Source organism: Podarcis melisellensis, assembly GCF_964234715.1.
Source record: "Podarcis melisellensis genome assembly, chromosome: 2".
Taxonomy (NCBI): domain Eukaryota; kingdom Metazoa; phylum Chordata; class Lepidosauria; order Squamata; family Lacertidae; genus Podarcis; species Podarcis melisellensis.
In genome coordinates, this window is record NC_138529.1 from 111,406,434 (window position 1) to 111,431,309 (window position 24,876).

The 24,876-nt window shown below is 48.6% G+C and overlaps 1 protein-coding gene and 1 long non-coding RNA gene across 3 annotated transcripts; both read left to right on the top strand.

Moving 5' to 3' along the window:
* The first annotated feature begins 1,492 nt into the window (after positions 1 to 1,492).
* On the top strand, positions 1,493 to 24,759 carry PRRT1 (proline rich transmembrane protein 1). Of its 2 annotated transcripts, none has more exons than XM_081903272.1 (4): positions 1,493 to 1,793; positions 17,191 to 17,603; positions 19,324 to 19,449; positions 24,053 to 24,759. In XM_081903272.1, exons 1-4 carry the CDS (start codon positions 1,775 to 1,777, stop codon positions 24,227 to 24,229), a joined length of 735 nt encoding a protein of 244 aa, XP_081759398.1. In that variant the 5' UTR covers positions 1,493 to 1,774; the 3' UTR covers positions 24,230 to 24,759. The 2 variants fall into 2 exon arrangements, with proteins under 2 accessions (XP_081759398.1, XP_081759397.1); XM_081903271.1 differs by having other exon boundaries at positions 1,496 to 1,793; positions 19,273 to 19,449.
* Positions 8,811 to 10,527, top strand: LOC309365513. The gene is made up of 2 exons (XR_014166220.1): positions 8,811 to 9,534; positions 9,878 to 10,527. It is a non-coding gene; the product is annotated as an uncharacterized lncRNA (long non-coding RNA).
* Positions 24,760 to 24,876: the final 117 nt, after the last annotated feature.

The following is a 24,876-nucleotide window of genomic DNA, read 5'->3' on the forward strand; positions in this document are numbered from 1 at the left end:
ATATCAGCAAAAAGAGCGAATGCCATTCTAGACTGCAGGTCAAGGGAAGTCACAGTACTGCTCTGTTCTGCCTCGGACAGACCACACCTGGAATGCTGTGTCCAGTTCCGGGCGCCACAATTTAAGAAGGATATCGACAAGCTGGAATGTGTGCAGAGGAGGGCAACCAAGATGATCAAGGGTCTGGAAACCGAGCCTTATGAGGAACGGTTGAAGGAACTGGATATGCGCAGCCTGGAAAAGAGAAGACTGAGAGGATATAGGATAAGGTAAAGCTAAAGGGACCCCTGACCATTAGGTCCAGTCGTGGCCAACTCTGGGGTTGCGGCGCTCATCTCGTTTTACTGGCCGAGGGAGCCGGCGTACAGCTTCCGGGTCATGCGGCCAGCATGACTAAGCCGCTTCTGGTGGACCAGAACAGCGCACGGAAATGCTGTTTACCTTCCCCGCTGCAGCGGTACCTATTTATCTACTTGCACTTTGACGTGCTTTCGAACTGCTAGGTTGGCAGGAGCAGGGACTGAGCAACGGGAGCTCACCCCGTCATGGGGATTCGAACCGCCGACCTTCTGATCGGCAAGTCCTAGGCTCTGTGGTTTAACCCACAGCGCCACCCGCGTCCCTTAGGATATAGGATAGTCACCTTCAAATATCTCAAGCACTGTTACATGGAAGATGGAGCAAGCTCGTTTTTCTCCTGCTACGGAACTCAGGACTCGAACCAAGAGCTTCAAGTTACAAGAAAGGAGATTCTAACTAAGCATGAGAAAGAACTTTCTGTCAGTGGACGGACTCCCTTGGGAGGTTGTGGACTCTTCCTTCCTAATAATAATAATAATAATAATAATAATAATAATTATTATTATTATTATTTATTTATACCCCGCCCATCTGGCTGGGCTTCCCCAGCCACTCTGGGCGGCTTCCCAAAATATATTAAAATACTGTAATACATCAAACATTAAAAGCTTCCCTAAACAGGGCTGCCTTCAGATGTCTTCTAAAAGTCTGGTAGTTGTTATTCTCTTTGACATCTGGTGGGAGGGCGTTCCACAGGGAGGGCGCCACTACCGAGAAGGCCCTCTGCCTGGTTCCCTGTAACCTCCATTGGAGGTTTTTGGCTGGATGGCCCATCTTGCATGGATGCTTTACTTGAGATTCCTGCCTTTGCAGGGGGCTGGACTAGATGACCTTTGGGGGGTCTTTTCCAACTCTACAATAATAGAGCATCTGCTTTGCATGCCGAAAATCCCAAGTTCGATCCCTGGCATCTCCCGCTGCTGCCAGTCCGAGCCGACAATATGGAGCTGGGTGGGACCAATAACTACAACGCAGCTTCCTGTATATATAAATGTATGTCAGAGACCCTTTAAAGTCCTCCTGGGTCTGAAAGCGAGCTATCCCGCACCGCAGGAGAAAAACACCCGAGAGGTGGGCTCCGTGGGTTGCCCGTGAAGCCGCCTGGCCCTTTAACTCCCCCCCCAACACACCCCACCCGCGCGCGCCTCTTTCTCGCTCCATCGCCCCCCATCATCTTCGCAGGGACAGCAAGAGCCGCGTGGCTCGTCCGGGGAAGGAGGGAGAGAGAGAGAGAGAGGGAGGGAGGGAGGGAGGCAAAGCAAGGCAGAGACAGGAGGAGACGGCGAGGGAGGCTTTTCTTGGTGGGGGGTGACGCAGAGAGCTTTCTCTCCCTCCTCCGGTGGGTCTCTAACCCCCCCCAACCCGCCTCCACAACAGACACAGAGGGGCAGCCACGTCGAGAGCAGCGGCAGAGATGTCTTCGGAGAAAACAGGTGAAGGAAGGGTCTGTTATAATAAAGAATGCTGCTGGTGGGGAACGATCAGGCGGGGATCGGGCCCGCCTGGGTAGCTGGGCGCAAGGTGGGCGTTTGGGGGGGTTAGGGAGGGGGGGAAAGATCAGATCTGCATCAGAGGGAATGGCACATGAAGATGGTTTTTACATATATATAGCGTGTGCCATTCCCTCTGATGCAGATCAGATAGATAGATATTGGGTTTTTTTTCCTTTTGCACATGTGCCCATCAAGCTGTGTGTGGGAATTATCCCTCCGTGTGTGGTGCTGTGGGGGTCCTGCGAATGCTGCGCGTTGTGCAGAATGGAAATATTCGGGTGCGATGTTCTGTCCACGGATGCAGCTTGCAGAGGAGAAATTTGAGAGGGCGAGGGAGCATGGGTCCGACGTGAGGAGCGGAGCGCAGTTCTTGCGCGGGTGCCTGCCTGCAGAAGGCTTCTTCCTCTCACAACCATGCCTGCCTATCACTCGGTTGCTGGGATTTGTGCCGCGGAGCTGTTGTGGAAAATGCCTGTGTGGTTGTGTTGACAGGTGTGCAAAGGAGGGGTGCAGAAGCTGAAGGACCTTTCCAAAGGCCAGGTTGTGCAGTCAGCTGGGGCCTGTAGATTGCATCAGGGCTAGTCCTGCTCAGAGCAACCCCATTGAAATGAATAAATACAGCTAACAAAGGCCCGTTAATTTCTGAGAAAATGAGAGTTCGCCTCAACTGTGTGTGTGTAATGTGCTTGCAATTATTTGGTGTTTTTTCCCCTCCCTCAAACATGCACAGAAAGGAGGATATCTGATGTGCTGGAGAGTTGGGTGGGCTTGTGCATTGATCAGATGTTTCCACAGAGGTCACTGGCACAGGTTGCATGTGCAGTGGGTGAGGGATGCCAGATTCCATGTGCGAGGTGTGAGACTGTTTAGCAGGAGCGCTGTGCCGGGGGGGGGAACTGTGTGCGCATCACTTTGTGATGTCATCTGTTATGTGTCTTGGTGTTCGGTGTGTGTGTGTGTGTGTGTATCGTGCAGGGTGTGAAATGGGAGTTGGGATCCGGCAGGTACAGAGAGCAGAGGGATTATGCCACTGATATGACATGACCTGACAAGCGGAGCCACTTCTGTTTATACTGCCTCGCCAAATATTGCCTTGAGGAATGTGCCTCTGAATTTTTGCTGTGGAGAGAAGGCTGTATTTATGTATCGTATGTAGTTTTTTTGAGTGTGGGGGTACACAACGGGGTTTGAGGTGTGAGCCGCACAGCGTCTCTGTGTTAGTAATGGTTTCGGGGTAGGTCTGTTTGCTTAGGATTCTATCTTTGGGGCAGAGGGTGTAGAGGTCTCTGTGGGTCCCAGTGTTTGTGTAGCTTGTTCATCCAGAGGCAGAACAAGGGTGGCCAAGGAGGTGCCCTCCAGATACTGGACTCGGGCTGCCACCAACCCAATCCAACATGGCAAATGGGCAACATCTAAAGAAGCGCTTTCCTTTGATATAGAAGGAATGGCGTGGGAATTAAGGAGAGGCTCAAGTGCATCCAGAATTCATAAGACTATCTAAAGCGCTTTCCTTCATTGTGACTCTGCTAGCATCTAAGAAAAGGAAGGGATGTGGTATGAACCTTTGGTCAATCAGACAGAATCATAGAATTGTAGATTTGGAAGGGACCACGAGGGTCATCGAGTCCAACCCCCGGCAATGCAGGAATCGTTTTGCCCAATGTGGGACTTGAACTCACAACCCTGAGTTTAAGGGTCTTATGCTCTACCAGCTGAGCTATCAGAACTCAATTCTCTCAAGATTCTTCCTTTTTTGTTGTTGTTGTTTAGTCGTTTAGTCGTGTCCGACTCTTCGTGATCCCATGGACCAGAGCATGCCAGGCACTCCTGTCTTCCACTGCCTCCCGCAGTTTGGTCAAACTCATGCTAGTAGCTCTGAGAACACTGTCCAACCATCTCGTCCTCTGTCGTCCCCTTCTCCTTGTGCTCTCCATCTTTCCCAACATCAGGGTCTTTTCCAGGGAGTCTTCTCTTCTCATGAGGTGGCCAAAGTATTGGAGCCTCGGCTTCAGGATGTGTCCTTCCAGTGAGCACTCAGGGCTGATTTCTTTCAGAATGGATAGGTTTGATCTTCTTGCAGTCCATGGGACTCTCAAGAGTCTCCTCCAGCACCTTACTTGTCAATATTACACACACACACACACACACACACACACACACACACTCCCTGTGCACCGCTATCATGTAAGCATAGCTCCCTCTGGCCTTTGCATTTCCCCATCATTTGCAAAGGAAGTCGGACCACAACCTCCAAAACACAAATTCTCTGACACAGCTTTTGCATGTTCTTTTATCCTGTCATGAATGATCTGATACTTGGGTTATGTATGGAGCCTGGGGATGAATGCGGCCCTCCATGCCTCTCTACTTGGCCCTCAGAACTCTCCAGAGGCCACACACCTCTCCTTAGGCCGCATCCCTCACTTGCCCTACTTCACAGTATCCAGGAGTGCTTTGTCTTGAAGGTGCTCTTGATATCTGACAATGGCTTTTGTTTGCCTAAGTCAGAGCTTTCCAAACTGTGTGTTAGTGTATTGGCTGCAGTTGTGTCATGCGAACGCTCCCTGCGCTCCTCCCGGGGCTGGAAAGGGGTTTAGTTTAACCTTTGGTTTGCTAGTAGAACTGAATGTCGCGAAATAATGCGTATCTAAAAAGTGTGTCCCCCAACATGGAAAGCTCTGGCCTAGATGGAAATTAGCCCACTGTACAAAGGTAAAATTCACATTCCTTCCTCCACCCGTTTCTGTCTCTGGCCTTGTCCGCTATAGGAATGTGGGCCCCAGAAAGTTCCCTAGAAGGGAGAGCGGCTCCTGACACCTGTCAGTACTAACACAAAGCCCATAATCAATGCAGATTGACAGAAATCCAACACACCGCATCCTAGTCTACAAATGTATTTCATGCATGTCGCACTTATGCAGCCCACGACACCATACACAAACACATGGGCATGGACACGCACAAGTATTTTCCACAACTGTTCCTTAACTTGCAGGTGCACACATGCAGCAGCCAGAAGCTGAAACTTCCACAGAGACACACTCACTGCTGCCACTCTAAAAGGGCTCCTTAAGAAATCCCTTCTGTTTTATGCCCCACCAGAACTAAAATTCCCTTACCGGAACTAACAAGGCAATTTAACATACTTACCAAGGATGTCAGCCCATTTGAACATGCGCATCATTCCAGAATGACATGCCAGGGTCACGTGGGTGGTTTTATGGACACCTACGTGACCCTACGTCCCACACTTACACAACAGTGTGTAGGAAATTTGCAAGCAGGCACTATACTGCCAACCTGGGTGTAGGGAACTTTAGGCTTTGCAGCCGATACAGCTCCAGGGCTCTCCATCAGCTGCTTGGAGATTTCCTGAGGACAATCCCACACCCCGCCAGCCCTGCCTTGCACCTTCCTTGAGGGTTTTTGCCTGGCTGGAATAGGTCCTTGAACTCTGACGATGGGTCTTGCTTGGCTGGGTGGAGGGATAGAGAAGACCATGTGTGTCTAAGTGTGCGGTGTGTAGAAACTACACTCCTGTAGGAAGGTAAACTTATTGCTCCACCCATTTTTGCCTCTGGCCCTGCCCACCGCTGGCATGTGGCCCTCAGAAGCCTGGCCAGAAGGGAATGTGGCCCTCGGGTTGCAAATTTACCTCATGGCCTTGTATAGCCTTCCTTTCTCCCACACACATACACACTCTGCTATTTCCTGTTTGCATACGTATATGTATGCGTTCTATGTGGGGCTACCTTTGAAAGGTGACCCGGAAACTACAACTAATCCAGAATGTGGCAGCTAGACTGGTGACTGGGAGCGGCTGCCAGGACCACATAACACCGGTCTTGAAACACTGGCTCCCAGTATGTTTCTGAGCACAATTCAAAGTGTTGGTGCTGACCTTTAAAGCCCTAAACGGCCTCTGTCCAGTATATCTGAAGGAGGGTCTCCACCCGCATCGTTCTACCCGGACACTCAGGTCCACTGCCGAGGGCCTTCTGGTGGTTCCCTCGGTGTGAGAAGCCAAGCTACAGGGAACCAGGCAGAGGGCCTTCTCGGTAGCGGCACCCGCCCTGTGGAACGCCCTCGCACCATATGTCAAGGGAAAAAATAACTACTGTACCAGACTTTTAGAAGACATCTGAAGGCAGCCCTGTTTAGGGAAGCTTTTAATGTTTTAATGTTTGATGCATTACTGTATTTTAATATTTTGTTGGAAGCCACCCAGAGTGGCTGGGGAAACCCAGCCAGATATTCCATCATCATCATCATTATTATTATTATTATTATTATTATTATTATTATTATTATTATTACCCTGCCCATCTGACTGGGTTGTCCCGGCCACTCTAGGTGGCTTCCAACGTATATAAAAGCATAATAAAACTATACAGGGCTGCCTTCAGAAGTCTACTAAAGGTTGTATAGTTTCTTATCTCCTTGGCTTGAGAGTTGCATACTCTCCAACGTTTCTCCAATGAAAACAGGGACATCCTAAGGAAAAGCGGGACATTCCGGGATCAAAAAAGAAACCAGGGTGGCTTCTGTAAATCTGGGACTGTCCCTGGAAAATACGGACATTGGAGGATCTGTGCACACCCATTTTTCTGAGACCAGTGCATTATAGCAGCTGAGACAAAGAATTGCATGCTTGGGAGTCCCCAATTCAGACGTCACCTCTTGGCCACCGACTCATCAAGGCTGCCATCTTATACGCATTTATTGTTAAACTCTCCCACTGAGCTCAAAGGGACTTACTTCTGAATCCTAAGATTGTACGCCAGGGGGGCTTTTAGCAAAACGATCTCTCCGCCTCGCTTCCAGAGACATATTTGCCTACCTCGCACCGCTGTTGTAAGCACCGCTGAACATTTAAGAAAAGGCCTAGGCCAATACAAAGGGCTTAATTCCACCAAAGTTAAGCACTTCAGCCCATCGATTGTACGGCAAGATGCTTCGGCACGTGCCCACCGCTCTAATTGGAATCAATACGGCTTAGAAGAGCTTAACATTTCCTGGATCATGCCCCTTGTACTATTATTGCTCATTACGGATTGACGGATGAGATATTCGGAAACAGGGTGGGGGAGAACGGGTGGCTTTGTTTGCTAATGGTTTCGGTCCTGAAGGGAATGCGAGGTTAATAAAAAAGACCTCGTCCTTTGCTGGCCCTGAAACGTTAGCAGCCATTGAGCTGTTATGCCCCATTTAACCTTTACGAATTTTGGGGAATCTTACAAGCCGGTTTATCCTCGCCACCACAACCAACCTGCCTAGGAGAGAGATGCTCTCGGTTTTAAAGGCCAGTAACTGACGCCATGGGAGAAAATGACCTGCCCAGGTTGTGTGGGGGCCGAGACCGGGCATCTGAATCCCAAGAAACCTCTCCATGTGCCACTCACTCATTCATCTAACCCCCCTACAACCTTCCCCCCCACACCCCATTTCTCTTCTCCCCCCCAGGACACTTCTCCCTTCTCCCTCTATAAATAGAAAGCAGGCAGGCACAAACAAAGTGACCTAAAAAACCCATAACGGGAATTTGTTCACCCTCTGGAGGGATGGCCTACTTTGGAGAGGGTGTGTGTGTGTGTGTGTGTGTGCATGTGTGAGAGAGAGCATGAATAAAGATCTATTTTGTGTGCTCTGTGTGTAGAGAGGGCAGTTGTATGACCCCCAAAGTGGATCATATATATTTACCGCACTGCAAAACTGTCAGTGTGCAATTGTGTGTCGGTGCGTGTGGGTATGTGTTGTGTACCTGCCCTCCTTTTTTGCACACTCATGGGACCGCCTCTCTAAAAGATGCCATGGGGGGGACAAACACATCGCCAACGTAATTTAATGCAGAACTGCTATTTGAAGGGAAAGGGCAGCTGGGCAAAAATACCCAGAGCGTAATGACCGGTTAGGGATGTGAATGCGGCCGCAGGGCCAGCCTGTGATTCAGCGACGTGAGGCAGCTGCCTCAGGTGGCTGATTTTGGGATGCTGTTAAATAGGGCAGCAAATTGCTGGAGATCTCGTTTGTCATTCTGTTGGTAGTTCCTAGGTTTCTAGGGCAGGGGTGGGAGGGGATTTTTCTCAGCCTGAGGGCCGAATTCCCTTCTGGCCAACTCTCTGAGGGCCACATGTCAATGCTGGGTGGGTCTAGAAACAGAAGTGAGTTTTTAGCCAAAGTGTTCAGTAGATTTCCGCTTGCGCAATTGTCATCATCTTCTCGCTTGCGCCATTGGCCCATCTATCTCAGTACTGCGTGCACTGTTTGGCAGCAGCTCTCTAGGGTTTCAGAAGGGGGGCACTCTCAGCCCCACCTGGAGATGAATTTGGGGCCTTCTGCATTCATATCAGATGCTTTTCCACTGATCCACACTCCTGTTCTGAACCTCAGGCCCAAAGGAGGGCCTGGGTGCAGGGATACCAAAGAAGGATCTCAAGCGGGTCATGAAGAATTAAAGAAGATGTTGAAAATATCAATAATAAAAAACCCCAGAGATATATCTCCTTGGATTGATAGGGGAAGAGATACCACGGGGGCGGTGGGGGGGGGAATATTCTTATATGCAAGTACAGCAGCTAGAGTAGTGATTGCTGCTAAGCGGAAGTCACAAACTCTACCCTTAAGTGAGGAATGGATTTGTAAATTAAATGAATACTTAAGTCTGGCAAAACTAACAGCTATTACAGTGGTACCTCAGGTTATTACATACGCTTCAGGTTAAGTACACTTCAGGTTACAGACTCCGCTAACCCAGAAATAGTGCTTCAGGTTAAGAACTTTGCTTCAGGATGAGAACAGAAATCGGGCTCCGGCACAGCAGCAGCGGGAGGCCCCATTAGCTAAAGTGGTGCTTCAGGTTAAGAACAGTTTCAGGTTAAGAACGGACCTTCGGAACAAATTAAGTACTGAACCCGAGGTACCACTGTAGTCTGCATTTCACAAAGCCACTATACCACTGTATAAGAAACCAATTGAATCAAAAATGTTAAAAGGACTGGGGATGTTTTGATGAATATATATGGCAAAATATTGCTCAAAAAAAGATATGCCTAGATTGAAATGTAAAGTATCTGAGGGAAGGTAAATCAGTAAGGAAAGATGATAAGAATATATAGTAGATTTGAGAAGATTGTAAATGCAAATATAAATGTAATCTCAGAATGTAGAGGAAATCGAGTGGGGGGAGGGACAAAAGAATATTAGGTTTGATTGATGGATAGATGGGGGGATGTGGAGGATGTGGTGATGGCTTTGGTTCATTTATATTGTGAGGTAATATGGAAAAAACAGGAAAAAATTGTATGGGGGGGGGGAATGTATCAGAATGATCAGTTCTAGTGCTTTATTAAAGAAAGGCCTAGACGTTCTGTAATAGCAAAGCAGCCTGCCAAATCCCTCAGCCTTTATAGATGTGGGGCAGACACCGCAGCGAGGGGGTGGCTTGTCCGTTCCCAAGCAAACATTCATACCGTACATTCTTTATACACAAGCAGCATATGTCACATTGGACAGGTACTTCTCATCGCTTCACCTGACCAGATGAGGGCATAGGTGGCACATACCCAAATCTTACAGATAGTGCCCCTTTCTGGGCACAGAGCCCAGCACCTCAAGCCCCCAGATAAGGATAAAGCAAGCCGATTAGCGGATATAAAAGCAAGTGAATACAGTGGTACCTCGGGTTAAGTACTTAATTCATTCCGGAGGTCCGTACTTAACCTGAAACTGTTCTTAACCTGAAGCACCACTTTAGCTAATGGGGCCTCCTGCTGCTGCTGCTGCCGCGCCTCTGAAGCCCGATTTCTGTTCTTGAAGCAGAACAGAAGAGTTCTTAACCTGAAGCACTATTTCTGGCTTAGTGGAGTGTGTAACCTGAAGCGTATGAAACCCGAGGTACCACTGTGCAATCATGATCTCGTTGCTACAACAACTACCAGTTACCGTAATCATGGGGATATATCGACTACCAAGATGGGGTTTGCGGAGCTTCCGGAAGAGTTCAACACAAGCCCTTCCTTCTAAAGTTATCACTGATTTTCAGTGGTGCTAGTTTCTGAATAAAATGCTCTTAGAACATGTGCTGCAAATAAGATTTCAAGGCCGCAGGCTGCAGCAAGTATCACACATATGGACTGAAACAGGAAGACTGTCAGTCATGATTTTATGTTTCTGTCAAAGAGAACAAGAATGGTGACAACTTCATATTTTCTCTCCCCCCCCTTTTTTTTAAAGGAGGGTGCCTAAAATTCCTTTTAGTTTCTTCTTATTGCAATTTTCCTTTCTAAGCCAATGAGGGGTGCGTTGTTGTTGCTTTTTAAAAAGTTATTGGGCCAAGGTTGTCAGTGCCAGATAATACCCTTTTAAAAGCACATTAGAATTTAACATGTCGACAAAGGTGTGCCAGAACCCCCATAAAATAGCAGGCAATGAGCCAGTTCAGTCCTCAAAGGCACCGGAAGCGACATTATTGTGCTGAAGAGCAAGTTGCCGTTGTGATCAACGGAAGCATAAATGCGCATTGAAGGCACGATTAAGGTCCCCTGTTTGCTATAGTAAGCTGAATCAGATTAACCTCCTCATTAAGGGAAACTGTGCCGTGGAATACTTTAGGTGCAGCTGAGTAAATGGCGCTGTTAGTCAGGAAATAAGCTGAGCTTGACACAAAGTAGTGAGCTGGTGGGCAAAAAATGGAATATACAAACTGAAGGGAACGTAGGCAGCTCAGCACTCCATCCTAAAATCTAACAATACAGAGTGATCATATCATACTGACAGACACACACTCATATATATATATATGTGGCAAGCAAAGTTAATGCAGGCAGCACGTTGGAAAGAGCCACAAATAAGTTTAATAACTAATAATAATGATGATGATGAGAAAACAACAAAGGATTAATGAGAGCCAGTGGTGGTGTAGTTTTTAGAGTGTCAGGCCTGGGACCAGGGTTCAAACCTCTGCTCTACTCAGCCATGAAACTCACTGGGTTAACCATAAGAGCTAGTCAGAATCTTTCAGCCTCAAGGATAAAATGCGGAGGAAGAGAACCATGTTTTCCCCCTTGAGTTGGAAGATATATATATATTTTTAAAATATATTTATTAGGTTTTTACAAAAGGAGAAACACGTAACAAACACAAAGGTAAAAAGAAATAAAACATAATCAAAGATACATATAAAACAAATCAGAACAATAGAATACAGAAAAGAAAGAATCCACCCAACCAAATACAGAACATAAAAGCTCCAGCTTTTAAAATCATACTTAATTAGCTTCCTTTCTTGACTTCCTCACGCCTCCCTTTTTTGTGTTTCTCTTTCCCCAATCAGATACAGCAAATCCTTACCCTCTTTCAGATCTCATTTCTAATTATTAAGTTCATTCTATTATGTCTCCAATCTTTCCTCCTTATACTTAAACACCTTTAAAATGTTATTTACTTTCGACATAATATAACTTTAGTCTTTCATCCTTTTCTGCTACATTTTTACATACTTTTTTAAACTATATCACTAATGCCATATTATTTCCCAATCCAATATTGTTTTAACATTCATAAACTTTGCAGTGTTTCTGCAGATAGTCTTTGAACTTCTTCCAGTCCTCTTCCACTAATTCTTCTCCCAGGTCTCGGATTCTGCCAGTCATTTCTGCCAACTCCATATAGTCTATCACTTGCATCTGCCATTCTTCCAAGGTGGGCAAATCTTGTGTCTTCCAATACTTTGCGATGAGCATTCTTGCTGCTGTTGTCGCATACATAAAAAACGTTCTATCATTCTTTAACACCAATTGGCCGACTATGCCCAAGAGAAAGGCCTCTGGTTTCTTAATTGAGTTGGAAGATATAAATGTAATCAATACATGTCAATCTGATGTGGCAAGGAGATGGTGCCACAGGTCAGTCTGGCTGCAGTGCTCAGGAGCAACGGCCACGGGGGCTGCCCCTGCACCCCATCACCCCCAATATCTGCCACCTGCCTAACAGAAGGGACGGCCCTGCCTCAATGCCACTGTCCTATTTGCACCTCGTTGGCCCATCTCCCTGCTCCTTTCGGGCGAAGCAGGTGCCAGAGCGTGGATTTAGGCCCCGTGCAGATGTTGGTAACTTCCTTCCTTCTTGCACAGGGTTCTATACGGCTCCCTGGCAGGACTCTTAGCACGGGCCTGAAGCAGGGTTCCTTTTCGATCAAAGGGAAAGAGGTAAGGGGGAGATTGCCGTGCATTTAGGGGCTCAGGTAATTTACGGGGCTTGATATGACCGCGAGGAGCCACCTCGCCCGAGAGCACGGGGAGAATTCAGGCCAGGAACTGTGGGCTGGAGAACATTAGTGTTCTGCCAGAGGAACAGCGAACATGTTGGAGGGATGTAATTGTAGGTTCTTGCAGGACCAAAGTACCCACCCACAGACCCTGCTGAGTTTTTGTGTGATTTGTTGCTCCAGTTTTGCTTCTTTTCAATCAGCCTGTGCTGCAGCCGGGCATTCCTGCAGCATCTCTGCATGGGATGTGAACTCACCGTCCAACTCTTCCTGATAAAGGCACGCTGACTCTCAGGGGAGGCTGCTTGCTGCATCTCTGCATGCATCACTGTGCTGGGCCTTGCCTCCTTTCAGTCAGAAAGCACACCCTTAGTCCATAGCTGTCAATTTACAGATTTGAAAATAAGGGACCAGCAGCCTCGAAAATAAGGGATTAGCAGCCAAAATAAAGGATTTTGCTTAGCTTATGAGTTCCATTGGCCCTTCCCTGCCCGAGAGGGAGGGAGAGAGACTCTTGCCCACGCCACCCGCGAGCCCGGCATGAGGCGGTTGCGGCGCCGCTTCAGCCACTGAAGTGCCGTCCTTCTGCGTCCCTCCCCATCGCCTCCTCTTCCTCCTCCCTCAGACCGCCTCCTCAGCCGCCTCTGGCTTCCCTGGCAGTGTGGCGGAAGTCTCGCAAGAGAGGGGCCGCCTGCCCGCCCGCCGCCACCTGTCTCCTCACAACGTGCCCCTGAGGGGGAAGAGGGAGAGACGGAGACGCGGCAGCTCGTGCGCACGCTCTCTCTCGCAGCGGAGGACCCCGAGCCAGTGCTTCCCTCCCAAGCCGGGCGAGCATGAAACCCGGGAAATTTAAGGGACATCATCAATCCGGGACAGCAGCGGGACCCGGCGCTGGGATAAGAGAGTTTCCCACCAAATAAGGGACGGTTGACAGCTATGCCTTAGTCACAGGCAGACTCAGGGGATGGGTTCCTCTGGAGCCCATATCATTCTTAGATTTATATATCAATAACTTTCTGCAGTTTTATCCCTGTGACAGCCTTGGGAGGTTATCTTAGGCTGAGAGATAGTAACTGGCCCCAAGTCACCTTGTTAGCTTAGGAATTTGAACATAGGTCTCCCCAGTTTTAATCTGACCCCCTAACATAGAGATTGAGAACCTGTGGGCCCTATAGATGTCACTGGACTACAACTCCCATCATCCCTGCCCCTTGGCCATGCTGGCTGAGGCCTGATGGGAGCTGGAGTCTAGCAGCACCTGAAGGGTTAGACCCTGCGACACACACCCTTCCCCCGCTCTAATGGCAACCACACCATGCTGTGCGACAGCATTAATGAAAAGTCACAATGAATGCTCACGTTGCTCATTTGCAATTTAATTGGGAATGTATTGTTATAGGGGGTTTTTCAGCGGGTGAGGCTAAAACCTATAAATTAATAAATGGTAGGATTTTGCATACAGTGGTACCTTGGGTTAAGTACTTAATTCGTTCTGGAGGTCCGTACTTAACCTGAAACTCTTCTTAACCTGAAACACCACTTTAGCTAATGGAGGAAAGTGGCCTGGGGACTGAGGAGGAAGGGTTGGAGAAGCTGCCACCCCTTGAATAAACAGCCGTGGGGAATGTTAGGCAAACAATGGCTCTTTGTGCAGCTAGGACAGTTGTCTCCTTCAGGATCACTGCCGGGGCGGGCGGGCGAGGCAGAGCGCTGATACCAGGCAGCTGTTGACAAATCCCTCATGTTTTTGAGGCCAGGGCCAGGCTGCAAATGTCGAAGAGTGGGCTCTCCAGGACAATGGGCTCCATAGCTGCAGCCAAGAAGGGTTGAGCTACCAGCCCTGTGGATGTTGAAACCTTAAAGTTCAACAGTCAGGCTCCTAACTTTTATACCAGGCCTGGCTGATCCAGAGGTTTCATATTGCCTGTTGGAAGAGAGTTATTCTGAGGCCCGAGCGCACCAAAGTCATGCGCAGAAGGGCCACAGCTCAGTGTCAGAGCATCTGTTTGCATGCAGAAGGCCAGGCCTCAGCTTCAATCCCTAGCACCTCCAAGCAGGATTAGAAAAGGCTCGCTGTCTGGACAAATTCATAGAGGATAAGGCTATCTCCATGGCGACTGGTCACAGGCATCTGGTTGGCCACTGTGAGAACAGGGTGTTGGACTAAATGGGCTGCTAGCTCTTCCCAGGCCCTTATGAAGCCATGGAGAGCTGCCGCTAGTGGTTGCCAAACACTTTCCCTGTCTACAGATCACTTGAAAATAGCTGAGGGTCTTGCCGGACCACTTAACTATTTGTTCTGCCTGTTGTAGCAATTGCAATGCGCTGTGCTAGAGGCGGCATAGTTCCTAATTGTCTTTTTATTACTTCTTTTATTTCTTACATTACCATTTGCAGTCCATGGATGTAAGAAATAAAAGGAGAAATAAAAACATTAATAAAAACAATTAAAAATATTTTTTATGTTTGATGCAGATATACCACGGAACATCTTGAGGAGCAATGGGGGTCCACAGACCAGTTTGGGAACCCCTGGTGTGTAGACAGTACTGAGCTGGGTCTGAATCAATATAAGGCAGCTTCCTATGTTCCTATAAGGTGGGGGTGTCTCAGCATACCCTCCAACACAGCGACGGCAAAGTATGGGATGCAGTCTTCCCGGACACCATCTTCCATTTTTTATAATCACACTAGAACGGCAGCGATTTTGGATTCCATGATCTCGCATGATTTTGCACCACAATTTTCCCTGGAAAAAAACGCTTTTGCGGGGGGCATGGTGCCCAAAACACACGTTTTTGGGTGCCACACAAGATTATAGCCCAGGGGGAGCCTTTTTCTGGGGCAAATTGTTGTGTGAAATCACAGCAACCAAAATGGCCACCGTTCTCTCACAATAAAAAATGGGATGTTCCCAGTTTTTCCAGGACACTTGCTGGGTATGTTCCAGTATTGTTGTAGTGCAGCTCCCATCGGCCCCAGGAAGCAAGGCGAATGATCAGGGAGGACGGGAGTTAGAGTCCAACTACCTCAGGAGGGCTACAGTTCTTCCATTCCTGTCATACAAGGCAACTCCATGTTCATGTGAGCCTCAGGCACTGCAGTCTTAGTGGACCATTGAGCAGCAGACCCCTGAACCAGTGACCAGGACGCAGCTGCTATGCCTGCTTGCTACTCCTTGTTGGCATGTCTTGGTGGTTGTGTGGCTCAGCTGGGAAAACCTAAGAACAGCCCTTTGGGCACATGTGGATAGAGTGCATGGAAGGCTGAACAAAATGGCGGCAACTGGCTGCCATTTCAGGAGGAAGCGGCAAACACCCAAGCCAGGCCTGTCGAGGCAGCACATTAGGCTAGTTCCCTGCCTCAGGCCAAAGACATTTGTAATTCAGTCTCCCCAGGGTCCCTGACATACACTCTCCACTGCCTGCCTCTTTTTCCCTGGTTCCATGCGACAGTCATTTTCCATCGATCCACTTCGCTTTTCAGTCAACTGTGATCTCCAAAAAAACAACTTGCATTGATTAAAGTGTGAGACAGAGGCCCTGCCCTCAGGCTTGCAAACTGAAAAGACACACAGAACGGAAGATCGTAGCTTAGGGAAAGGCAGAGAAACGAAATTAGTTAGCTAATGCTGGAACAAAGGCAACCTGCTTATTCAGCATCCATCCTAATTTGCCTGTTCAAAGTTTACATGATTGTTAGTCTAGATTAGATTTCCTCAAACTTGGCCCTCAAGATGTTTTTGGCCTACAACTCCCATGATCCCTAGCTAGCAGGACCAGTGGTTAGGGATGATGGGAATTGTAGTCTCAAAACATCTGGAGGGCCGAGTTTGAGGAAGTCTGGTCTAGATCCAGTCTTTCGAAAGCATTCATTCTTATTTGTTTACACGGTGGTTATATGGCAAGGAGCATTCATCCTGATAGACCTGCAGGGCGTTCCTACATCTTACTGTTAGTTATAGTCATTCATTCATCCCACATTATGCAATGTCTTTCTCTGTCACTTTCTAGACTGCAAAAAGGCCCCTCCTGACTAGTGCTTGCAATCAATGCAATAATAATATGTTAGTGGTGGATTTATGCTGGACAGTCCACCCAAAACTGGGATGTTAATCTTCCGGGACGCACTCCCACATGAGTCATATGACCCATGACTCACTCTTGCCCCCCAAGTGTTTTTTTGGGGGTGACAGCGCAGCGCGATAGCACAGCACCCAAAATGGCCGCCACAATCTCACAAGAAAAAACCAGGATATCCTGTTTTTCCCCAGGACACTTGGCAGGTATGCCATCCTGCAGTTCTGCCGTACTTCCCCAATGGTACTGTATCATTGACTTACTGCAAGCAAAGCACTCCAAGGCTTTTGCAGGTGCAAATGATATTGAAAGTGTGGCTGTTTATAATGCCCCAATAATATCCTGAGCACAAAGCATGAGGAATGCTTATTGGAAAAAAGGGACATCTGGAGGGGCCCTTAATTGTGCAAACCTAAAGCTTGGGTCCCTCCTGCAAAATACAGACTGTGAATCGTCATTTCTGGGCTTTGTTCAATATGACAGCATGGTGTGCCCCTTATACATCAGCCTGGTAAGATGCAGTCACATTGCATCTCTCTGATGAGTGCTTTGATGTTTAGCTGGGCTTCCACCAGCGTTAGAACTTATTTGAGCTAAGAGAAAAGCATTACATAGGTCTGGTACCTTTGTTCCAAAAGCTGTTTTCACCAGTCATCTGAATGCCAGAATGGGGAGAATGTGTATCAGATTTGGAGGCAACATGAAGCTCAGACGGATTGCAAGCACATTGGTGGACGAGATTTGAATTCAAGACAATGTTGCTGGATACATTCAGTGAATGTGCCTTTGTTTGGTTGCCGAAATGGAGGTTTCGTGGAAAAGGAAAAGACACAAGTAGTCCTGTTTGGGGGTTGTTGTTATTGTTTTGGGGCAATCCCTTACCAGCTAAGTCCAATAATTAAAATTATGCTGTGCTGCTGGGTGTATATTGATGCTCCTTTAACATATTTTCTTTGTGGTCCCCCCCCCATGTTGTCTTTTCCTTCCTCCTTAGGACTCCCCGACTCCGCTCCCCACACCTCTCCTCCCCCCTACAATGCCCCTTTGCAGCCGCCTCCTCCACCCCCGCAAGATGCCCCCATCCCCGGCTATAGCGACCCCCCTGCCACGACCGTCCACTCAGGCACTGCCACATTGCCCCGGCTCGGAGGGGCTGCTACCCTGCCCCGCCCTCCCCCTACATCAGCCACCCTGCCGCGCCCGCCACGCCACCATTCCGCCACCCTGCCGCGCCTCCCCCCGGATCCTTACATGCAGGAAACTCAGTTCAATGGAGCCCCTCAGGGCTACGTCGTGCAGACTCATCCACCGGTCGGGACCCTACCGATCGGAGGCTATATGCACCCGGGATACCCCGTCCAGCTGCAGCCGTGCACGGCATACCTTCCGGTCTACCCAGTAGGGGCGGTGAGTTGTTTATGGTAGTGGGCAATCTGCAGGGCTTCTTATGGGTGTGATCAACTTGCGGGCAACTGCACTAGGAAATCATTAAATAATTTAATTCATACTTGGAATTGGGGAGAGAGAGCTGGAGAGTTCTTGTGGCCTGTGAAGAGACCCTTCCCGGAGCCCAAAGGCGACATCAGTGAGGGCAGAGAAAAGGCTGGATGCGCAGCAGGGCTTTGCTTATGCTGCTCAGCCTTCCCCCCTAATAGCTGAAATTTGGGGCAGCGCAGCAGCCACAGCCACCAATTTCCCTCGCATTCTCCTGCCCACAGCTGTCAACTTTTCCCTTTTCTTGCAAGGAATCCTATTCAGAATAAGGGAATTTCCCTTTAAAAAAGGGAAACATTGACAGCTGTGCTCCTGCCTCCTGCTTCAATTCCAGTTGTGTCTAGTTTTGCTACACTATTTCTGATCTGGATTGGAGAGAGAGTGGCAAAGAGGGCATTTAGAGGGGGCTCCCCACTTACACAATTTTCACTTATATATGTGGGGTGCCAGAACAGGTGGGGAGTCACCTATATTATGAGTTTTTGCATGCTATTGTCATTAATTTATGCATTTTTAGGCACACTTTAACCTGCATTTGTGTGCACGTTATCTGGATAGAGAACTGCACTGCAAAAATCTGGAGCAAAGTTTGAAAGGTGGCTGTGTTTCAGTCTGTGCGTTGTTCTGGAAAGTGTGGTTTTTGACAGGTTTGCCTTTTAAATTATGATTATGATTTTATTTATAACTTGCTCATCTGGCTGGGATTCCCCAGCCACTCTGGGCGGCATTTGTGGTTGTTTAGTCGTTTAGTCGTGTCCGACTCTTCGTGACCCCATGGACCAGAGCACGCCAGGCACTCCTGTCTTCCACTGTCCCCAGCAGTTTCGTCACATCTAAAAACATAAGTGAATATCTAAGAAACCTAACCCATCCCTAGAACCTTGTCTTCCACCGGCATCCCGAAGTGGTACAGTCCTGGAAGTGTTTATTCACATATATTGTACCATTCATGTGCCTGGTGGATTACAAACAGCAGTTAGGCCGGGCCTATGCTTTCCATAGTTAAAGCTATGGTTTTCCCAGTAGTGATGTATGGAAGTGAGAGCTGGACCATAAAGAAGGCTGATCGCCGAAGAATTGATGCTTTTGAATTATGGTGCTGGAGGAGACTCTCAAGAGTCCCATGGACTGCAAGAAGATCAAACCTCTCCATTCTGAAGGAAATCAGCCCTGAGTGCTCACTGGAAGGACAGATCGTGAAGCTGAGGCTCTAATACTTTGCCCACCTTATGAGAAGAGAAGACTCCCTGGAAAAGACCCTGAAGTTGGGAAAGATTGAGGGCACAAGGAGAAGGGGACGACAGAGGACGAGATGGTTGGACAGTGTTCTCGAAGCTACCAGCATGAGTTTGACCAAACTGCAGGAGGCAGTGGAAGACAGGAGTGCCTGGCATGCTCTGGTCCTCGGGGTCACAAAGAGGCGGACACGACTAAACGACTAAACAACAAACAATGCTTTGCGAGGGGTTTACAATATGAAATCCACCTGAATGCTTTAGGCCACCTTTGACACTTCCGGAGAGAAGCAAAATGGGGATTCCTTCCTCCCGTGACACCGGCTTTTCTCCCCTCTTGCTTGCAGGCCTACCCTCAGGCCAACCCTCCACCTCCACCATCTCTGTCCCCTACACAGATGACCCCCGGCATCGCCATCCTGGAACCGAGGCGCCCGCCCCACGATTACCTTCCCATCGCGGTCCTCACCACCATCTGCTGCTTCTGGCCCACAGGGATCATTGCTATCATCAAGGCCGTGCAGGTGAGCAGCTGAGGAAGAGAAGAGGGGAGGTACAAGAATCATAGAAGTGTAGGCTTGGAAGGAGCCCTAGTCCAACTTCCTGCAACGCAGGAATCTTTCGGGGCTCAAACTCACAGCCCTGGGATCATGAGTCTTATGCTCTACCAACTGAGCTATCCGTATAAGGCCCTGTTCAGCTCAGGACCAGGTTACTGGAGGGACTGCCTTATCCCTTATAAACCCAGATTGCTGCAGTCTATAGGAGAGCTTCTCCTGCAAAGATCTCAGAAACCTGCTATGCAGTTACTCAGAGTAGGGCTTTTGGTGGGGTTGGCTCTGTTCTGTGGGAAAGCCTTCGCAGTAGCGTTCCACTCCTTCACCCAGACATAATCACCCGGACTATAGGTGTCAAGTTGTGGGTGAACATATCAGACGACACAGCGATTCCTCAAACAGCTCTTGTTTATTCACAGGCCAGAACAGAACTGAAGGGTTCAGCCAGCCTGCTTATATAGAGCTCCAGTACAACGTAACTGTAACAACTTTCTGTACCTATCCAATCACTGAACGTCGCTTTCGATCCCTTATTTGCATATGTGAACCTGAGTAAAAACTATCTACAGTATCCCCCTGCTGGCCCAGGGTGAGAACTTCAGTACATAACAATAGGGGTGAACTGGCTCTGCAAGGCTGCACGGTGTCCTCTGGAGGGCCCACCTGTTAAGAGAAAACATGTGAAAGAGACTGTATCTGAGCCTGTGTTATTTTATCCCCGATGGGTTGAGTGTCCAAGGGCAACCTGAACGGGGGTGGACGTCTATACATCAGTTCGTATGGTGCGAGCCCAGTTCTCTTGTTAGGGGCACATCGGACCCGAAAGAATGCAACTGGGAGCATGTCTGGCCACGGTGTTCCGGTTTCTTGAGTCAATTTGGCAAGTTGGTTCTTCAAGGTTCGATTCATTCCTTCAACCTTCCCTGAGCTCTGGGGCCTCCAAGCTGTATGCAGTTTCCAATTAATCCGTAGAGCTTGGCTCACCCCCAGGACGAATTGGTGTATTGCTGGGCCATTATTGCTCCTGGCAGCCCGAACCTTGGTATGGTTATTTCTTGCCATTCCTGGAGGGGGGCCTTCTCCCCATACCGCTGGGGGTACACGGATCATTCTTATGAGCTTCAAATCCAGGCCCTCCTTTTCTCTATTATCCCCCATTAAGGCTGCCGCCAGTCTCCAAGCATTTTCTCTGGGCACCATGAGAGACATAATTCCTGTGCCTGCAAAGATACGACCGACACTTACTATCTGCATTCTTCCGATACAATGGAAGACGTAACACTCCTGTTCCAACAGGCTTCCTCAGCGGGGTGAATGGGTCTTTACCACAAGTGTCTACTTTGTTGGGGTTTCAGTCTAATTTAAAATGTATTTGCTATTTCTGTTGGGGGCGGATTTGCATTAGCAAACAAAAGCAAAAACCTAATGCTATTCTAGGCTGCATCAACGGAGGTATAGTGTCCCACTCTATTCTGTCTTGGTCAGACCACACCTGCAATGCTGCGTCCAATTCTAGGCACCACAGTTTAAGAAGGATGTTAACAAGCTGGAAGGTGTGCAACTAAGATAATAAAGGGTCTGGAAACCAAGCCTGATGAGGAATGGTTGAAGGAGCTAGGTATGTTTAGCCTGGAAAAGAGGAGACTGAGAGAAGATATCCTATCATCTTCAAGTATCTCAAGGGCTGTCACCAGGGCCGGATTTAGGTTTGATGAGGCCCATAGCTACTGCCTCTCCAGAAGCCCCATATGATGTGTTTTGTGCTGTTGAACCAATCACACAACATTCATTCCCTACTAATAAATCTTAAAATATAAATCTGGGGGCATTAAATGAAATCCGGGGACATTTCAGGGATGGATTTTGTCCAGGGACAGATTTGTAAATCCAGGGACTGTCCCTGGGAAACGGGGACGTCTGGTAACCATAATTAAACAACCTCCAATGAAGGAGAGTCCACCACCTTCCGAGGTAGACCGTTCCACTGTCAAACAGTCTACAATCTACAACCCTCATCATTCCTTGGCAGCTTAGCCAATGGTCTGGATTGATGGGAGTTGTAGTTCAACGACATCTGGGGACCCGTGGTCGCGATGATCACGGCTGTCACAAAACCCTGCTGGGTAATGCAGTCAATGGGTTTGAATAGGGTGGCAACCGACACCGTTGCTGTTGAAGGTCTTAATCTTGTCACAACGGTAAATCCTGTCCCATGTTGTGAGCGGTAAGCCACCCTTTTTCATCCGCAGAAACGTGCTGAAGATTTTGAGGAATATGCAAGCAGTTAAAATGGGGGGAAAGGACACAGTTTTAATTCCTCAGGAACATATGCTCGGCGCACTCCCTGTTCACGTCTGGCTGGCACCCCTCACCTCCCACACGCGCACACATTTTGTACTCAGTCGCATCGTTCTGTGCTCTGGAAATAATCCCGTGCTTGAGAGGAGGCTGGCAGCCATTTTACCAAGCTGGAAGAGTGCGAGGTTTCTTGCCTCCAGCTGAGGTGCCGAGTCCATCTCTGCCTGCCTGCCTTCCCGCCCACCAGTAAAGGATAAATAACATGTAACTCTGGTGCTTGGCGGCCGCTGACTCCTACTCAGAGAGAAAAGCGTTCTGGGAACATGCTATGAAGATGACAATGTTGGGAAAGTGCTCGTGGAGCGATTTCTAAAAGCTACAAACTGGTTTTTGCTACAGTCCTTAATGGAGTTAACTGTTGGTTAAACCACCTAGCCTAGGACTTGCCGGTCAGAAGGTCAGTGGTTCGAATCCCCGCGACGGGGTGAGCTCCCGCTGCTCGGTCCCTGCTCCTGCCAACCTAGCAGTTCGAAAGCACGTCAAAGTGCAAGTAGATAAATAGGTACCGCTCTGGCAGGAAACGGCGTTTCCGTGCGCGGCTCTGTTTCGCCAGAAGCAGCTTAGTCATGCTGGCCACATGACCCGGAAGCTGTACGCCAGCTCCCTCAGCCATTAAAGCGAGATGAGCGCGCAACCCCAGAGTCGTCCACGGGGTGCGGGGTGGGGTGGGGGTAGATGTCAGTGATGGGTGGGGCTACAGGCAAAAGTGGGTGGGGTGACAGATGTGACTCTTCCCATTGTAATGTAGGCAACATCCCAGTTATGTATAGGTAGACCTTCCAAGTATCCCTATTTTCCAAGGGACCGTCCCAGATTTACAGAAGCCACCCTGGTTTCTCACTTGATCCCAGAATGTCCTGCTTTTCCTTAGGACATCCCTATTTTGATCAAAGAAATGTTGGAGGGGACATCTCTATTTTCATTGGAGAAATGTTGCAGTTTGCATAGGTCAAGGAGTTTCCACACATACACCTCTCTCTCTCCAGGCAAGTATAAGGAATTCTCACAGTTCAGTGCCACATTTCAGGCAAAGGAGGCCATGGAGCAGGGCTGGTGAGGGCTGTGGCTTGGAGAGAATCCTGAGGGCCACATAGAAAGACCTGGAGGGCCGTATTTGGGCCACAGGCCCAAGACTCTCCACTCCTGGTTTAAGCATTTGAACACAATGGGGTGTGTTTCTTAGTATAACTTACTGCTGATAAGCATTTCAATTCCACCCTCTGTGTTTATCACTTGTCCTGGCCTCCCCTTGTCCCTCTTCTTTTTAATTTCCTTTTACACATTTGAGGCCCAGTTTCCACACCGGCGTAGTTCATTCTCTTTCAAGGTTAAGATATCCGGAGCTGAGTGGCATGCTCAGAAGGATCACAGGAAGTTCCAGCCAGACTATTTATTTATTAATTGTTCCGTAAAACACAGGCCTCCGGACAACTTGCAGAGAATTAAAAACAGCTTTTGAAAGTCAAAAATATAAATAAAGTACCGCAAAGATGCCATAATAAAATCCATAACCAGCACAGAGAACAAAACCCATAGACAACCACAATCAATTAACTGTGCTATTTGGAAAGCTGAAACCATATTTAAAAAATAAACAACCCTTAAAACAGTCCAGGGGATAAAAACAGGGACAGGGAAAAGATGAACAGTCTAACAGAGGCTAACAAAAAATGGGAGGATATTAAAAGGGCCTGGGAGCTCTCCCCCTCACCCCACTCTGACCACCCCCAAATCTATTGCAGAGTCCAGGGGAACCCCCAGAACAGGTCATCCTATGCCCTTTTAAAATGTTTTTTTTGGGGGGGGGTTGTTATTGGATTGTTGTTTTTATTTTGATTATGTATTTTGTGGTTTTATATTTTGATTTTATTCTGTGAATCGCCCTGAGACCTCTGGGTATAAAGGTAAAGGGATCCCTGACTATTAGGTCCAGTCGTGGCTGACTCTGGGGTTGCGGCGCTCATCTCGCTTTACTGGCCGAGGGAGCCGGCGTACAGCTTCCAGGTCATGTGGCCAGCATGACAAAGCCGCTTCTGGCGAACCAAAGCAGCGCAGGGATACGCCGTTTACCTTCCCGCTGGGTACAGGGCGGTGTATAAATTCTGTCAATCAATCAATCAAATAATTGGGTTGTATGTCTTGTAAGCTGCTCAGAAGCCTGTTTTGGCATTAAGCAGCACACGAAATAACCATTCTCCTCTCACTTCTTCAGGTGCGGACTGCGGTTGCCCGCGGCGACATCGTATCAGCAGAAATTGCCTCACGAGAGGCCCGCAACTTCTCCTTCATCAGCCTGGCTGTGGGCATCGCGGCCATGGTCTTGTGCACTATCCTCACTGTAGTGATCATCATTGCTGCCCAGCACCATGACAATGACTGGGACCCCTAGCGCCCGGCAGCCTTGCCTTCCGACTCCTCCTGTGCCCCTGGCAACTGGTGTCAACAGCCCTGGAAGGAAACCGACCACACACCCCGGCAACCATTGCTCCCAAGGATGGTCCTTGGCAACCGTCTCCCCTGCGGTCCTTAGCAACTGTCTCCTCCCCCACCGCCAACAATACTCGGAATGCCTGGCAACCGTCTCCCACAAAGCTCTCGGCAGTATTCTCAGCAAAATGACTTCCGGAAGACAATATTCAGACTGAATGCTGACACACCCGAGGGGGCCCGTCAGCTGGAGCTCCTCGCAACGAATTTTCCATCCTGGCGGTTTTTAGATTTTTTATTTTAATCCAGAATACTTTGCTTGCTTCTTTCCTTCCCAAAGAGTAGGCTCCGCTCTCTTGTGCCCATGGCAACAGCTGCCTTCCTTTTGCTGCATTCTGCATGCATCCTACTGCCCGTTTAACAGGACAATGCACCGCACCTGTGTATTCATTAAGCATCACTCCTTTGTATCCACAATTGCTTTCTGGCAGTTTCTCCCTTCCTGCGTTACAGCCTTGCAGGAGGAGGTGGAGTGACCGAATATTGGGGGCAGTTTGAACCTCTTACCTCCCTTTTATTTTGTTTCCCATCCAAATCCACCCTTCTTCT

Excerpts from the sequence above, each read along its gene's own strand:
- PRRT1 (XM_081903271.1), top strand. Across the intron at positions 17,604-19,272 it reads CGGTCTACCCAGTAGGGGCG|GCCTACCCTCAGGCCAACCC; the intron begins GTGAGTTGTTTA and ends TCTTGCTTGCAG. Across the intron at positions 19,450-24,052 it reads CTATCATCAAGGCCGTGCAG|GTGCGGACTGCGGTTGCCCG; the intron begins GTGAGCAGCTGA and ends TCACTTCTTCAG.